General features: G+C 46.9%; 1 protein-coding gene across 2 annotated transcripts; it reads right to left on the bottom strand.

Moving 5' to 3' along the window:
* Positions 1 to 4,019: 4,019 nt before the first annotated feature.
* Positions 4,020 to 15,224, bottom strand: MARCO (macrophage receptor with collagenous structure). Of its 2 annotated transcripts, none has more exons than XM_026794015.2 (15): positions 14,924 to 15,224; positions 13,011 to 13,112; positions 12,398 to 12,634; positions 11,632 to 11,667; positions 10,630 to 10,665; positions 10,159 to 10,266; positions 8,764 to 8,871; positions 8,629 to 8,673; positions 7,983 to 8,081; positions 7,834 to 7,887; positions 7,295 to 7,339; positions 7,034 to 7,141; positions 5,803 to 5,844; positions 5,325 to 5,501; positions 4,020 to 5,052 (listed from the first exon to the last, which is right to left on the bottom strand). In XM_026794015.2, exons 1-15 carry the CDS (start codon positions 15,183 to 15,185, stop codon positions 4,922 to 4,924), a joined length of 1,590 nt encoding a protein of 529 aa, XP_026649816.1. In that variant the 5' UTR covers positions 15,186 to 15,224; the 3' UTR covers positions 4,020 to 4,921. The 2 variants fall into 2 exon arrangements, with proteins under 2 accessions (XP_026649816.1, XP_005487983.1); XM_005487926.4 differs by lacking the exon at positions 14,924 to 15,224 and adding an exon at positions 14,102 to 14,289 and having other exon boundaries at positions 4,032 to 5,052.
* Between the last annotated feature and the right edge of the window lie 2,396 nt (positions 15,225 to 17,620).

Genomic DNA, 17,620 nt, shown 5'->3' with positions numbered 1-17,620 from the left:
TATAGTTATGAATCCGCTCTAATAAGGCAGTAATTCATATCTTGAGTGATTTATGGCCTGAGCCTGCAAGCCCTCTGAATCCTTTGACTCCACTGGGATTTCCTAAGGCAAGGTCATTGCAGAATTGTGCTTCTTTTTGCTGCTGATACCCTGATGGTGTGGAACCAGCACCTTCACAGCGCCACTTATTTGTTAGCATTTATACAAAACAAGCAGACCCAGAATAGATACAATTTGTGTACTATTTTATTATTCACCTCATTTAACAGCTCCCAAAGTCTTCTACTACCATCCTCTGCTGGGGTACTTAGGTGATTTGGGAGGAGTTTTAGGAGGCAATTCTTCTTCACCCTGGAACTTCTGCAGTTAAAATTCGTTTAGCTCCAACAGAGGAGAGTAAAAAAGTGTGTTTATAGTCCCTGTGAAGTAATTTTAACCTAGGACTCTAAAGACAAAGACTGTTGTTGAATAGCAATGTTTATTTAGCATTTTAGCATTTAAATCTTGCTCTGTTTGGATGTGTCTTTCCTTTTGAACTGGAGGCATAAGTTTCACTGTTTGCCTGCAAAACTCTTTTTTATTTCATCTCACACTGAATCCCCAGAAAATCCTCAAATATTCTTGTAAATCTCAAAGATACTGAGGAGTTAGCCCCCCTTCCTCCCCATTTAGACCTTTGAAGGCTGGTGTGACTAGAATGATTTTGGAGTTATAGTTCAGAGTCGGAATAAAAAATGAAGGGAAGCATTTTGCAATACCGTAGCTTGTACAATAACTAATTACTTATGGATTTTAGGTCACATTTGAAAAAGACAAATACTGAAATAAATGGATAATCACTTGGAGCTACCATTAACAGTTTGTTTAAGCACTTTGGGTTAAAATCAGCTCAGTGTCACAGCAGAGCAGTGCCTGCATCAGTGCCTGGTTGTGCCAGTGCCTGTGAGAGCCAAACTGGATCCTCTGCAGGACCAGAAACATTTGGAGCTCTGGATGTGCCCTGCACTGGGGGCTTGGTTGGGCCTTTGCTGGACCATGCTGGTGGGAAGAGTTAACCAAGCAAAACCTGACCAGTTCTGACACCGAGTGAGATAGAAAAGAAGTCTTAGGATTTTGAGGCCAGATGCTGCCCTCCACTGTGATGTTTAACAGAAAAAATGAGGAAATGTGCTGGCAGATTTGTGGTGATGTGATCTAAAACATCACAAGACTTCAGAAGAGAGGGATGGAAATACAATTAGTGACTTATATATGGTGGGATGAGTTTAAACTTTAGATGTAGCCTGTGTGTGTATTAAAATTATTACCTGTCATATGAATGTAATGCAGAAAACTAATTCCTTTATTGCATATTTTAATATGATGTCCTAAACTCATTAATTGCCTTTTTTACATTTGCAGCTGGAACCTTCAATAATTTTGCTAAGGAGGTGTGTTATGATGTATTCAGCGTAAACTTCAGGCTTTGGAAACCTGGGGAACTGGCTTTTAGCTGGTAAACATTTTGCTCTTCAGCTTCTCTCCCTTCCTGTGGGGCTTGAGGTGGGAAACCTCACTTCAGTTTCTTCCCTGTGAGTTTGGAAAATCCTTCCAGCCACACACATATCCCACAATGTCTGGCTGTTCCCCATTCCTTCAGAGATGACAGAAGGCCCAGTTTTCTCCCCAAAAGGAGAAAACCCTCTGGCTTGGCACCAGATAGCCTCTCTGAAATGTTCATCTTCTTGGAAAGGTAGTGTTAGATACCTTGGAAGTGCTGGTTTAGGGTTCCAGAAAAGATTTGTGTCCTCAAGGGTCTTTGCTAACTTACCTCATAAATACATGTGAGCCAGCAAGATGGGACAAAACTACCCAAACGACCCAAATTCATCCCAAACATCTGCAGATCACGAGGAACAGTCAGGGACAGGGGTGGGAGCATCTGGAAATAACATCATTCCTAAGGGAAAGTGTTCCATTTTAATTAATTGTATCCCTTTTATCCACAACAGTGTAATTGCATTTTACTTAACTAAGTCTTTTTAATTGGTGCTGGGCATGAATGATAAGCAAAGCTGTGTCACTCCTAGTTAGCTGTCACAGGCAGCTCTTTCAGGGCAGGGCAGGATGGTTGGAGGACTTTGAAGCTGGGGTGGAACAGCTGGAGCTGGGCATTTGGGAAGGGAGGGGATGTAGCCCCCCAAACCAGCCTACAAACCTCAGGGCCACCCTTTCTGTAGATGCAAAAGGATTTTTTGTTGCTCACCAACCACCCCATGGTGACTTGTGGCACTCTTCCTGCCCCAGTAGACCTTCTCCTAGGCTGGAGAAGTGAACATGTGGGGCACGAGTGCCCTCCAGACCTGCTGCCCAGGGATCCCAGTGCTGAGCTTCAGGCTCCAAATGCCCCTGCTGGCACCTGTGTCCTGCCCCACAGGGGTGAGGCTGGGCATGAGCTGTGCAGCCCCAAGGATGAGCTCCCTCCAAGGGGACACTGCTGGCAAAATCTGAGGGTTTGCCTTAAAAACTGTATTTCTAGCTGTTAAGGAGTGGGGAGCAAGACCTGTACAAGTGTCACAGCTGCCCAGCAGTCTCTAACTAACCATCAGGTGCAAGGGGCTGCATCACAGAGACCTAAACCCACCTGCTCTTGTTTTGCAAAATCCCTTTCTTGGTTGACTGGTTGACCCTGTTGCAGTTGCTGAGGAGTGAAACCAGCACAGCCTGCCTCATTCCCTCAAACCAAGCACCCCACTCTCAGGTTTTTGCCTCACTGTGTGTGCTGTCAGCTGTTCCACAGGACAAAATACATTTTAGTGCTTTCCTATGACACAGATGGGACATCACAGGCACCCTCTGGATGCATCTTCAGGCCTTTGTGGCTGCCACTGCCCTCCCACTCATGGGATCATAGAATCATGGAATGTTTTGGCTTGGGAAAGACCTTAAAGGTCGTCTAATTTCAAATCCTTGGGCAGGGACAACTTTCACTTGACCAGGATGTTCAAAGCCCCATCCAATATGGCCTTGAACACTTCCAGGGATGGGACATCCATGGCTGTTGCGGGCAGCCCGTGCCAGTGCCTCACCACCCTCACTATAAAGAAGTATATATAATATATAATATATATTATATAGTATATAATATCTATTATATAATGTATTATATGTAATTCATAAAAAGTATATATGTATAAAAATATATAATATATTTATATATATTTTATATATATTATATATAAATACATAAAATATATATGAATATATAATTTATATTAAATATATATTAAATATAATTTTATATAGAATAAATATAATAAATATATTATATATATATGTTTTAAAAAGTATATATATATATATGTATGCATATGTATATATATATATAAAGTAAAGAATTATATATATACTATATATATATAAAGTAAAGAATTTTCCCCTGACAGATAATCTACACCTAATCTCTTTCAGTTTAAGGCTATTCCCCCGTGTCCTATCGCTACATGCCCTTGACAGAATTCCTCTCCAGCTCTCCTGCAGGTACTTGGAAGGTGCTCTCAGAGCTCTCTCTTCTCCAGACTGAACAGCCCCGACTCTCTCAGCCTGTCTTGCTGAGAGGTGCTCCAGCCCTCTGAGCATCTCCGCAGCCGCCCTGGCTGCTCCCGCAGGTCGGTGTCGCTCCAGGCGGGGTCTCGGGGGAGCGGAGCCGAGAGGGATGCGCGGGATCCCGGCTGCCCGCAGGGGAGAGCGGCGGGGGCGCGGGGCAGGGGCAGCCCCGGGGCCGGAGCCGCGGGTCCCCACAGCGGCCCTTGAGCTCCCCTTAGTGCCGGCAAGGAGCATCGGAGAGCGGCGGCTCCGCTGCGGGACCGGCCGGGCGCGGGAGGCGCCCGCGGCTCAGCCCGCAGCTCCCACCGCATCCCGCCGCGATGGGTCCGGCGCCTGTCCTCGCAGGGACACCTTTATTTACCCAAACTGCATCAATCGCGTGCGATACAGGAAAGCCCAGTTAATAGTTTCTCCCTAATATCTACAGGTGTGTGTGTATAATTTTATTTCTTTGTGTATTATTTTATTTCTTTATCTATTCGAGCATCTATTTATTTATTTATCCATTTATTTATCTATTTATTTATTTATATTTAACACCAGTTAATAGCTTATTCATGCTTTGCTGTATTTTTTTATTTCTTATCATTTTGTTTTACTGGAACATCTAATTTCTAAAGGCACGAAAAGCTTCGCTTTATACACCAGGTAAGTAAGGGGTATTGCTACTGGAGACAGGTTAGGAAATGCTGACAGAGAAGGCAAGGGATTTAGCTAAGGTCAAAAACAAGTGTTGTGCTAAAGCAGGGTAGTGTGGCATCTAGACCCCGGGCACTTATTTTTGCACTTTAAATTGTGACCAGCTTAGTTTCCAAACAACACTTATATTTGCATGCCAGAGAGGTCATCTGAGGATTTCTGAGCATCTGCTGTCTTGGGTGCATGCACTTCTCTGGTGATTTTAAGCTCAGGTTCACAACTGTAGCATGATGAAGATGGACTATCCAGCTCAGCTGCAGTAAGTGCAGGTTTCTGCACACTGATCCTATTCGCTTACTGCACTAAGCTAACGTGGACCATCCCCTCCCCTGTGGACTTAGAGGTCACACACGTGTGAGCTCCTGCAGATGAGCTGATGTCAGGTAGCTGGAAAAGCTGTGAACTGGCTCACATGCCTGAGCTCCAATTGTTTTGTGACAGCTGGGATGTTTCAGGTTACCTGTGGGTCTTGCAACTGTTATTGATTTGTGAAAAATTCAGCTTTCTTTGTCAATATTTCTATGACCTGGTAAAGAGGCACAGAAGCACAGCCTGATGAAATTGGGTTTGCATCATGAAGAGGAGCTCCATGGAGGGCAGAGGCAGCAGCAGCTCCTAGGACAGACTCGATGTCCCATCAAGAACATTCCACCCCAACATCCTCATGGTGGCCGCAGTTATTGTCACCCCAGTTGCGCTTGCTACAGTCCATAATTGACATTTCACTCCCTGTGCAACTCACATCATCAAGCCAAATTTGTCCGGTACCTTTGGAAGATCAAACAAACAAACAAACAAAAAACCAGTTGGATGGGATGGGAGAGAGAGGAATATGCCTTTTTTTCCTAAAGAGAGCCCTGTGGACAGTGGGTGTGTGTTGGGTTGTGTGGTTGGTTTGTTGGAAATGAAGCATTTAGGCACAGTTCACGCAGCCCTTGACATGCAGCTCATCCCAAGAGGAACGAGGAGATGGTGGCCTTGCTGTGGCGCTTTCTGTGTGTGTGTGAGCCCCATGGCAGGCCTGGGGGGTGTGGACTCACCTGCTGAGGCTGTGAAGAAGGAGACGCCCTGGCTGAACCCCAGCATGCGGCAGACGACGCCGGTCTCGCGCAAGGACCAGCCGTCATCGCAGATGGTTCCCCAGGAGCCTCCGTGGAAGATCTCCACACGGCCCCTCCTGCCTCCTCCTGCGATTCGTATGTAATTAACAGGGCCAGCTGAGAATTCAGAGGAGAAAATAACTCCATGGGTCATACAGGCATAAGGAAAAAGGCACTGACAGACAGAAGTGTGACCACCAAACCAGAGGGATGTTCCCATCCCCAGGGTGGGACCAGAGGTTTGTGGTGGCTCAAATACAAACAATTCAAGAGCCCTCCTGCATTTAGACACACCAGGCTGCAGCTCAGAGCACAGACTCCTTGGCTTAACCAGCATGAGCAGAGGGGTATTTTGGTCCTGATCTCAGGTAGCTCTGATACCAGAAGGCAAGTGAGACGAAGAAGTAAAATCCAGTACCTTGTCCTTTTTCGCCTTTGCTCCCTTTCAGTCCTGGGGAACCTGTTTCAAATTAGAAAAGCAAACATTTGACAGTTGCTTGTGGAAAAATCTGGTTGTTTTCTAGTTCTGAATACTTGTGTGAGCTAGAGATGTTCAGACTCCTTCCCTTGTAGAAAATGAGCACCCTGAAGTGACCAAGGGTATTTAAAAGAAACATGGAAGGAAAAACAGGATAACATGCAGCAAAATACTCCCAATGTGCAACCCAACAAAAGGGCCACTTTCAAAATCCCATATATTCATTCACTTATGGGAAATGTATCTCATTCCCATTGTTACCTGTAAAATGACATCTCTGACAGACTTTGGGATCTCCAGAAGCAGGCATGGTGTCTCCCAAAGTGCTTGCAGGAAGACCTGCATCCTGGGATTTGATCTCCAGGGAGAGCAGAAAGGTGCTCCCAGCAGTCCTCCACATTTCTGTGGAGCATCTTGGTCTTGAGGGTAGGGGTGTTTGAAAGAACCCATTGAGCTCTTTTTCCCAGAGCTACCTCCAGAAAGCACTCATTGCTGTCTCCTTCTGGGGACCAGGAGAGCAGATGCACCCAGAGCATGGAGCCAGACAGGTTACACTTCCTCCATCTTCCAGATGCAAAACTCCAGAGGAGGAGTGCATGGAGAACCTCCACACAGAATCTAGTTTATTTTATTTCTGAGGATTCTGTGTGAATAAATAAAAGAAAAAAGCATCTGGAGCACTGTTTGCTTCCCATGGGCTGCTGTAACTACTGTTTGTTTTTTTCTTTTTTTGACTACAAGTCTTATGTTTTTTTGAAACATTCTGTGGTTGGAAGGGAGGGGGTTAAGGATGGAGAGTAGCTGTAGTGTTGGCCCTTTTGAACAACTTTTGTGTCCTACAGTTAGCAAGGTGTAGTTAAGTAGCCTCACTGTTAGGTGTTTCCAACAGCTTCACTCTTGCATGTTCCTGAGTGTTTACATGGGATTTATCCCAGGCACAGGGTGTCTCTGATGTCTCTGAGCAAAGCAAAGGGGAACATGGGCTGTTCCAGTTTTCTGTGAAATCAGGGGTTTGGGAAAACCTAATGCCTCTGTGTACTTGCATGTCTTTTGACACAGCTCCCAGGGTGTACAGCTGACACCCTGCACATTCCTTTGCCAGGAAGGCTGATCTGCAGTCCCAAACCCAAATGTGCCACCAGCTCCACAGACCCTGTGGAAAGAGCCTTACCAGTAAATCCAGTCTCTCCCTTGGCTCCTTTTAGTCCTGGCTCTCCTTTCTGACCCTTAGGGCCATAATCCCCCTTGGATCCTTTTTGACCAACTGGGCCTGGGGTGCCTGGGTGGAAAGCAAGAAGTCATTGCCTTTGTCCCTTCCCAGGGAAAGGACATGACAAACCTTTCACATTGATGCAGAACAGTGGAAAGTGGCACCTAAAGTGCTTTGCATCATCATCTCTGTATCAGAATAAATCATGCTGTAAGAGTTTACCTGCTGGGCCCTGGTCTCCCTTTGCTCCCTTCTGCCCTGGAGGTCCTAAAATCATAAAAACAAACAAACATACATTTATGAAACTGATGTTTATAGATTTACAAAAGCTTATGCAAATTAGTATTTAGAATTGATTTTAACTCATCTAGTTTTGGTGTCTACACTATAAGCATCTATTTCTGAATCAGGTGACTTACATCATACTCGGTGCAGACCATGTCAAACAAGAAAATACAGGCAATGGAGAAACATCATCTCCTGAAATTCATCTTAAACTGCTTCTTTGTTTGTGCATTTTCAATTTATACCAAAATTCAGGCCCCATCACCCCTCACACACGTTACAGATGGCAGAACCAAGCCTCTGGTGAGCAGTCAGCCCCAGCAGCCTGGCAGAGCCCCAGGAGTGCCATGGCATCCTGGGATGCACTGGGGGTCCAAGAAGAAAACTCAAGAGGTCTGCTCTTGGTGGTGTAGTTCCCTTTGTGGTGTCTGCATGATGTGTGTTGTGGACCCAAAACCTGTTTTATTCTCCCTTACCTGCTATTCCTTTTTCTCCCTGTGCACCTTTCAGTCCAGCAATGCCTTGTGCTCCTAAAATCAAAAAGAAATCAGTAAAGGTGAACCCATCACACAAAGTGAGGCCAGAGTAGGAGGGCAATGAGTTTTAGCTTTGAGCAGGGCTGTACCTGGGCTACCTTTGGGGCCCTGGTCCCCCTTTTCCCCTTTCTGACCAGGTCTGCCTTCAGGGCCAGGACTTCCAGAAGGTCCAAGCTGTCCAGCTGCACCTTGAGGTTGAGTGAAAGCAGCACAAAATGAAATGTTACGCAACACATGGAGGAGATCAAAAGACAGACAGCTCAATCACCAGCCCTTGCGCACTGAGCTGAGCCTGTGAAGGCAAAACAAACACTGGTTGTCTCCAAATTGCAATCCTGGCAGTGCTAACCTTAGCAATGCAGCCAGGGGTGATCTGGAGTGAAGGGCTGCATGGAACCAGGTCCTGGCTGACTGCCAGCCTTGAAATGCACAAGTTCTTCCCAAAAGAGCAGCCAATTTCTGCCCCTGTGTGTGCACAGGTGCCAGGAAGGAGGCCATGGCCCTTCTTTCCCTCTCAGTCTCCTGCACAGGGAATGGGGCCCACAAGAGACAGCCAAGCCTGCTGGATGAGTTTGGATGACATTGAAACATTGGCACGGTTTCTTCATCTAATCACCATCTTCTCTTACCCATGCTGGGATCTAGACCAGCTGCAGCTTTGCTTGTCATGAAACACCACATTAAAGACACCAGAATTATGCCTCCACAAGAAATGGCACATTCTGCACAGCTTACCTGCCTCTCCCTTCTGCCCAGGCGGTCCAGGCTTCCCGGGGCTCCCTGCAAGGATACCCTGGCATCAGTGCAGAGCAGCCCCTCGGTGGAGCAGCCCTGCACCCTGGCCCACTGTGCCTCAGCACTTGCACTTACCCTGGTCACCTGGAATTCCTGGGAATCCCTGCTCACCCTTAGGACCCATGGGTCCCGGGAATCCGGGGCCTCCCTTCTCGCCCTTGTCACCTTTCTGTCCTTGGGGACCTATCAAACAGCACAGCACATACATGTAAATTCCAAAAAAACCAGATTTGTTGTCTCTGCAGCCTGTGGAGCACCTCTGTCTGGCCACACCAGCAGCAAGGTTTGGCCTCACACCTGCATTACCATTCAGTGACACCATATTGTCACCATAAAGATGGAGTAGGACAGAGCTAGCCTGTGTGATCCACCTCTGGCTCTTCAGCCTCCCTGGCCAGATGTTTGTCTGGCCTGCTGTTAAAGGCTTGTCATGACAACTCTCCAATCTGTTCCCCAAACTATCCCTCCTCCTGGAATGTTTTCTCCTTAGTTAGATATCCCTTACTGCATCTGAATGCTTCCCCTCTGTCAGACACAGTGGAGATACAGAGCAGCACATTCCACTCCTGTTCTTCCAGAGAGTTCTGTCATCTCCCCTTAACCTTGCCTTCTCTGAACAGGTGATCAGCATGCTCCAAAAGAGCTGAGTTACTTGAAAGTGCCTCATTTGAAGACTTCTCCTTCATCTTTCTGCTCTAGAATTATCCCAAAGTCCTTGCCTTTTGGTATTTCTCCTACAGTCACTCTTCTCTCCTGGAGCATCCTGTGCTAATGAGAGCATTGGGGCATTCAGGAGCTGATGGAAGATCTGAGGGAGCTCTTATCAACCTGTCCAGCTGTCCTGCCTGCTCTGCACCACACACATCACCTGCTTTCTTTTCCTCTCCTGCTTTCAGCCCATGTGAGACCCCTGAGTTACAGCTATCCATAATTCATGATACATGGGACAAACACGTGGCATAGCTCTTCTCCTTCAGGTGTACAAAGCCAGGCTTATGTAAGATGCTCATAAAGCTCTCAGAAAGGTGTTCCACTAAAATGAGGATTAACATCCACATGCTTGTGCATATAAATTATATTGTATTATTTTATACCATAGAAATCCTACTGCAAACATCACTGCTTTAATCTAGGGTAGGCTGATAATTGAATATCTGTGGCTTTCATTAGACAAAGGTCACTCTGTAAAGAGACTTCTGTGGTGCAGAATCAACATTTTGCATGGCCTCTTCCCCCAGCCCTCCTCTGGGAGATTTGCTGAAGCATGACATGAAATTAAACCCCTTCAGATCAGGTCAAGTGTCCTGTTTATCCAGCTCCCTCACTGACTGGCAAACCACTCTCAGGACTGCTTGGATTTTTTATGAATACTGACCAATGAAAACTTCTTCTGGTGTTTTATGTAGAATGAGTTTAATAAGAAATACGTGTGAGAACATTAAAGATATTAAGATAGCGAAGAAGTCTTACCTGCAATCCCCATCTCTCCTTTTTCTCCTTTCACTCCTGGACCACCATTTGGGCCAGCAGGGCCAGGAGCTCCCTTGCTGCCCTTCTCCCCCTGGGCTCCATCTGTGCCTGCAGGGACAACACCATTTTCTGATGCTTCCTGGGGTGCCACTGTAGTCAGTGCCAGCAGCAGGACACCCACCACAGCTGTGAGCCTGAGCCAAACTCCACTCTCTGTGCACTTGAGAGTGGTGCTGGTGACAGTGGGAAATTGCCCCACAGTGACTGTTGCACGCTGACTTTTAAAATAAGATTTTTTTTTCCAGCTAAGTTTTGCTTTTGCTCACATTAGCTTTACATAGGCTTATTTCCTTCAGCTCCAATGTCATTCTTACTCACACCTTGGCTGAGGACAAGATTGCTCATAAAATCATCCATAAAGCCACTTTATGTCCATCCACAGAAGTAATTCAGGTGTCAAAAAAGCCTCACCTCGGTCTCCCTTTGTCCCTGGTGGTCCCCGTAACCCTGGGATGTAAAATACATATATCAGCTGACACACATCATCTATTCACACTAATGGCTAAGAAGAAGAGACAAATTTTTTAATCATCCTTTGCTCACACGATTTCAGTCACCAGTGAGGCCAATCTTCAGCTGGCAGGGACCAGAACAACCACTTGAGTAAAGTCCTTGGAGCTCAGCTGAGTGCTCAGCTGGGCAGGGGCCAGCTTGTCCTCCTGCCAAGCCCAGCTCATGGGGACCATTGGGGAGATCTTTCATGAAAATGCACTGAACAATTGGGCTCTGATGTGTAATAATACTGCTTGGCAGGAGGTGCTCTTTCAACGTCCTAAGTGCAGCCAGGAACATATGAAAACACAATTTTTAATTTTTTTTTTCCCTTCAGAAAATCTCATCAGTGTAGCCAAGAAGTAGGGATGGATGAGTTACAGACCTGACCTAACAAGGGTTGTATCTTAGATCATTATCACAGGATCATGGAAACTGTTGCCTGGCCCAACCTCTGCTCCAAGCGAGCCAGCATTAGATCAGGACCTGCTGCATCCTCACAGTCTGGAGATGTTTACCTCCTGTGGCAGGGGTGGTTCTACCCAAACCCCCAGGCACCCAGAGCAGCAGCTTGTGCAGGGCTGGGGAGGGCAGAGCTTGCACCCAGCTCATTCCTGAGCCTGTGCCAATGCTTTCCTAGGGACAGGGTGGGCATGGACCTCTGTGGGAGCACTTGGGCTGGCCCAGGCTCCTGGAGGAGCAGTGGAAAGCCTCTACACAGGCTTACACCTGCTCTTTACAGGTGGTAAATGGTCATGAGGAGACCTTTTACATGAGGTCTCCTCATGACCATCGGGTGTCTGCACACTGGGTAGGGCCCAGGTCTGGAGGCTGAAATCCCAAATCCTCACTTAAGGTCTCTGAGATGAAATAAAGAAGAAGAAGGAAAGAGGAGAAGTTGTGGTTCAGTTACCAACATACCTGGTACTCCAGGATCTCCTTTGCGTCCAGGAGGCCCTGAAATAAATATTGAATGGGTATTTTTCAGTAGTCAGCAGTCAGTGTGGAGCACAGCAGAATGGGATTGAGGTGTGGGCTGGAGACACAACCCTTCTGGAGGGCACCTAGAGCCCAAACCTACAAGTCACAGGAGGGATGAGGAGCCCAGAGCTGCATGTGCAGCTGCAAGGGGACCTGGGGGTTTGCACAGAGGTGCTCCCTTGTGACCATGTTCACAGGGGGTTTTGGATGAGGGAAGAGACGAGGATCTGACTCCATGTTTCAAAAGGCTGATTTATTATTTTATGATATATATTACATTAAAACTATACTAAAAGAATAGATGAAAGGATTTCATCAGAAGGCTAGCTAAGAATAGAACAAGAAAGAATGATAACAAAGGCTTGTGGCTCGGACTCTCTGTCCAAGCCAGCTGACTGTGATTGGCCATTAATTAGAAACAACCAACTTGGGCCAATCAAAGATCCACCTGTTGCATTCCACAGTAGCAGATAATCATTTTTTACATTTTGTTCTTGAGGCCTCTCAGCTTCTCAAGAAGAAAAATCCTAAAAAAATGATTTTCATAAAAGATGTCTGTGACACTCCCTGGTCTGAAGTTGACTCCCATCCTGGGCATGGGGCATCACTAACTGACAGGGAGATTGAATCTTGCCCTAGTTATTGGATCATCTAAATTGGGGTTTCAGCCCCACTAATGCTGCAGAGCCAGCATGGAGAGCCATACCTGCAATCAGGGTGATGTTGCTCATCCTCATCATCAGGTTTGCATTGTTGCTTTTAATTATGGTGATTTCCTCTTCTAAGCTTCTCCTCCAGTTTTCTTCTTGTCCCATGAGAAAGTTCTTCCAAGTGGGGCTTCTTGACAAGGCCAGATGGCTGGCAGAGGAACGCTGCAGAATCTCTTCTGTATAGGAGGCATTTTGCTCTTGGAGTTCCAGTATCTCTCTCTGCATCTTAAACACTGAGGAAACAAAAAGCCCATGCAGTGAATACTCGCTGCCCGCTCCGGCTGGGAAATGGGTGTTTGGCAGAGCAGCTCCCCAGCACCTGGAGGGGACAGGGGGGATAAAGACCACCCCTGTTTGACCCTGGGAGGTGGTTTTTGTGTGCCAGCCCCTGCTGCAGCCAGGAGTGCAGCTGGGAGTGCTTTTGCAAATGCAAAGCACACACACGGGCTGGGGAATCGCTCCTGTAGCCGCTGCTTTGCCCGGCGGTGTTGGAGGAGCCTCTCGCTCCCTCAGAGGTTTCAGACCCGTGTGCTCATTCCCCCGTGCCCCCAGGATCACCCAGCAGAGCTCTCCTGTGATGCCCAGCCCATGGGGAGGCTGTGGCCTTACCTTTGTACATGAGCAGCCCCTGGCCGGCCGTCAGCAGCAGCAGGTAGATGCTCAGCGCTGTCCGAGTGCAGCATGTGGATGCCTTTTTGTGGCTCCGAGGCTCTAAAAACCAAGAGAGGTAGGGTAGAAGCTCTCCCACATTTCTGCCCTACAGGCTCTGCGTGCTTGCAGCCTCTCCGGGCTTTCCAGAGGTGTGGGCATCCCTCTGTGAGACCAAGGCATGCTGCCTTCCTTTGCCCCAGGCTTTGCCCTGCAATCTGCTTGGCCATCTCTTCCTTTGCTAATTTAACCAGCTCAGCTCCATCAAGACTAAATCCAATGTGAGTGTGGTGATTTCTCCCTTTCTGCACCAATAAACTCCCTGTTTCCATCACTTTTACTTGTCCCAGGCTGCCTTTCAGAGGGCTGCTCAAAGCAATCCCTTCTCCATCCTGAGCACTGCATACGTGTGATTCCAACAGTGATACATGTATGCATCAAAACAAATGAAAAATCAATAGTAAACTGATCTGCAGAACAAATTGAAACAAGTCATAAGATGTAAAATCAATCATTACCAGCAAGTGCAAAGGAAATAAATGGCTTTGTTGAATTTTGGCCTTCAGGGAGGAAAAAAGTATTTCAGAAGCATTGGTAACTACGTCAGACATTCAGTAAGTTGCCCTCAATTGAGGTCTTTATTTTTTTTCAAAGTAATGTAATCAGGAGTTTAAAGTCTTAGTATTAAAAGAGTACAATATTTTAATTGGTTTTACAATAGAATGGCTTAGTCAGCAATGAAGCTTTTATATTCAGCTGAAAATTCATAAACTTACATTTTTTTATTGAGTCTGGTGATTTTAGTATCTTAACTATTACACATGAAAGTCTTACTCAAGAAAATTAGACATTTTCTGAGACAGGAAAATAACTGATTTTGATGCTCAGCATCAGCTTTTGGCTAGAAAGGGTAGTTTGACATACTTCTACTTTTAAATGGCAATTAATTTACTAGCAAAATCACTGCAAAAAGCATTTAATATTTCATCTTTATATGTTGTTTTAGACCAGATAAAATCCATATAAATCCATTGAACAAAAAGAAATCTTACCACTTATCTGAAAGGTTGTGATAGCAGGTGAGGCAAACCCAATCTTTTCTGAAATACTGAAAGAGTTCATATCACTTGAATTTCTGTCTTCCCCGTGTTTGTCTGTAATTTTCATGACAAATTTCTTGTGGCTATCATAAAGCCATGGACAATAAAGAACTGGAGGCACTTCCTCTCTTCCTCCTGATTTGATATGCTTTCTGATATTCTTTTCCTATCTGCTCAGCTTTTATAGACTGCTGAGAACTCTGATGTGGTAATTTGAACAGTTCCTCAAAAAATCCCACAGCTGAGATGCTGAGATGCTCTCGTGTGCTTAGTTGGAGTCCAGCATCTCTGCACTGTGGCAGAGCTAGGCATGAGATGGACATTGTGTTTCTAACACAAGTAACCCTCCTCAGGTAGCCAAGAAGATTCCATGTTCAGTGTTGGCTTGGCCATCACTCTCCTGGGAGGGGAGGCTGAGGACTTGGTCACACTGAAACTCACAGCAGTGTGCACCACAGTGACACCTCAGTGGCTGTGTGACTCAAGTGCAAGGAGGGAAAGGATCAGGAGGAGTTGTAAAGACAAGTGAATGATGGTGGGATGGGGGATGCTGAAACCCAAAGGGGTTTGGGATGATATGGAGAAGAGGCGCTTGCAGCCTCCTTGAAAAGGTCTCTCCAGCTTCTGCTTCCTCCCTGATGAGTTTTTCACACCCACAGACACAATTCCTACCTCTTCACCATTTCATTGTTCTCATCCTGTCAAACTCCCCCTGGCATTTGTCATTCTGACACCTCCATTTGGGTTTGACTTCTGCAAAGCAAAGTGACTCACCCGGGCCCGCAGGCAGGAGCTGTTGGTAGGAGCTGGGCAAAGCCCTCCTCATCCACGCTGCCAGCACCACGTCCTGCCCTCTGCGAGGAGCAAGGCAGTCACTGTCACACCTCCTGGTCCTGGGCTGCAGGTCTGGGTCCATCCCTGGGGCCGTGTCCACCCCTGAGGCTGTGTCCACCCCTGGGGCCGTGTCCATCGCTGGGGCTGTGTCCATCCCTGATGCTGTGTCCATCCCTGGCTCCTCACTGCTCTGCTTGGCCATGGAGTGAAGCGTGGCAGAGCTTCAGGTAGGGCTGAGCTGGAGATCCTCACCCTGACGGTGCAGAGTACAGCCCTCTGTTCTGCACCTGGTGCACAAATCTCTGAAAGACTTAGACCACAAATACGTGGGGATTTTTGAATCAGCTGCTGTGTTCTCCTTTCAAATGTGCTTGTGCAGCTGTGACTCGGTTTGTCCCCAAGAGGGAGGAAGAGGAATCCTCCATTTTTAAACATTCTGCTACACTCTGAGTAGGAATTGGGATAATTTGCTTCCTTGTGAAGGTCCTTGTGAGTTAGGGAGGCTCTAGAGGTTACCACCAACAAACTGAGCCACAGAAAATGCCTGTGCAACATCTCCCATCATGGCATCACCTCCTCACTGGAGTAAGGGCTCAAATCCAGCCCATTTCTGATGGTTCTGGTGGTTCAGCTGACCACTCTGTACAAGCCTGGAGCCATCTACTCCTACTGGGTGATGAGCTGGGAATGACCGTGCTTGTGCTGCCAAGTGGATGTTTATAGGGATGGATGTGATTCAGGTGCATGCAGAGAGCAGATTTACAGCAGAGAGGCTTTTAATAATACTTCTAGTAGAATCCATTTCGTTTCAAAGTATTAAAAATAAGCTGGCAGACGTAGCTCTCGAATAAAGACAAAAGGTGCAATGAGATCTTTGTGCCCTCCTTCCCTGAGAAAGGAGCTCAAGGATAAGTCTTCACGTGATTCATGGTCATGCTGTGTCCGTGCCACTCTCACTGGCCCAGTTGGCATGGGTGTGAAAACGGGGTAGATTCCATTAATTTGACAGCCCTGAACTGCAGTGTTTTGGGTTTTGAAGTCCAATCCTCCACTTTTGGGGGGGAAATCATGAGCTGCAGTTGCCTGCCCAGCTGGTCAAACATTCCTATCTATTTGATGCAGGCTCATGCAGCTCTGCAAGCTGCCACATTCTCATTGCTCGGCTGGGCATTTAGCTGCCTGGGAAGTTGTGGTGCATTTCTGTCTGGATGTCAGCCCCTGCAAACAGGCAGCAGATTTCCCAGGCATGAGGTGCAGAGGGTCTGGGCCACGCCCTGGTGCCAGAGCTGTGTCCCAACATGCTGGCTCAGCCTCTGTGAGTGCTCCCAGCCTGCTTTCTGCTGCCTTTCATTTCTCACTGCACCATCACTGGCTGCAGCAATAGGTCGGCTCTGATTTTGCAATCAGGAGAGGAAAAAAGAAAAGAAACTGCTGATTCAGGGCAGTCTCCCTAGCTTGATGTTCTGCTGAAGCAATGGGGTTATTTATGGAATAACAGATTATGGGACATTATGGGACGCATATGCTGGGCCATCAGCCTTACCCTTTGGGCTGTTTGTGAGAAAGCTCTGGTCCCTCTCCTCCTGCTGCTCATCCTGCCTCCCCTGACACTCAAGGAAGAGCTTGTAGTCCTCCAGCTCATCCCTTTCCTTCCTACATTCATACAGACGATGCTCCCCATGTTCTCACTCTAAGTGTGCACCAACATGTGAACCAAGTTTTCTAAACTGACCACAGCTCCTCAAAGTCATAACTTTGGGGCCTGGGGGCCTGGGGGAACTGCTGCTGCTGGGAAAAGGAAGTGGCCTGGAAGTGGCTGGTGGAGCAAAAAAGTCCCTGGCCATGCCCACCACCTTTCTCATCTTCCATCACTGTGGTCCTCTGCAGGCATTTGCCACCCCCAAGAGTTCATGGCAAAGCAAAGGGACGCAGCACTAAACTCCAGCCTGGCAGTAGCTGAACACATCAGCAGCCTCCTCAGGATAGCCATTTATCCTGAAAAAACTAAAGTTGTGGTTCTTTAGAGACTTTTTTTTCACCCACGTGAAATGTCCTAGCTCAGAGGTGTTTGACCATTTACCCACAAGATGGTAATTTTTCCAGACTCATCTATTTGATTGCAGACTGTCTCAGGCATAAATGTGCAGCATTCAGGAGGCTTTCACACCTCTCCAAGGAAGTGTGTGGCATAAACAGGCCCAACACTGGGTAGGTTGGTGCAGGAACCTTCACCATTTCTGCTGCTGCCTCTAGACTGAAGTGAGGGCTGCAGCCAGGAAAGGTGACAGTCTGCCCCTTTTCCTGATACCTGCACCCATGATTCTGCAGATGGGCTTCAAAACATCACAAAGTAATCCTGCCACAGACCACATTGTTCTCCCACAGAAAAAAAGCAAGTAACTGCTTTGACTTGTGACACATCCCATACATGTCCACCACAAAGCCAGCAATGACCACAGCTGTACAACTGCCTCATCACAACCTTGCTAGTAGACTAGCTTGGTTCTTTTTTTCCCCTATTTTACCTGATTTTTCAGTCTTTTGTCTTTTTGCAATGAACCAGTTTGATGAATTTTGACATAGCAGTTCTTGTGGTGGATTTATCCAGCAATCCGCCAAACAGCTACCCAAATGTTC

This window comes from Zonotrichia albicollis, chromosome 10 (assembly GCF_047830755.1).
Source record: "Zonotrichia albicollis isolate bZonAlb1 chromosome 10, bZonAlb1.hap1, whole genome shotgun sequence".
Lineage (NCBI taxonomy): Eukaryota > Metazoa > Chordata > Aves > Passeriformes > Passerellidae > Zonotrichia > Zonotrichia albicollis.
Note: the sequence above shows the minus strand (reverse complement) of the source record. Positions and strands in the feature narration are given on the sequence as shown.

Coding starts and splice junctions, on each gene's coding strand:
- MARCO (XM_026794015.2), bottom strand. CDS start 15,185: ATGGCCAAGCAGAGCAGTGAGGAGCCAGGGATGGACACAGCATCAGGG. Junction 13,113..14,923: donor GCTCCTGCCTGCGGGCCCGG/GTGAGTCACTTT, acceptor CTTGGTTTTTAG/AGCCTCGGAGCCACAAAAAG. Junction 12,635..13,010: donor GGGGCTGCTCATGTACAAAG/GTAAGGCCACAG, acceptor TTGTTTCCTCAG/TGTTTAAGATGCAGAGAGAG.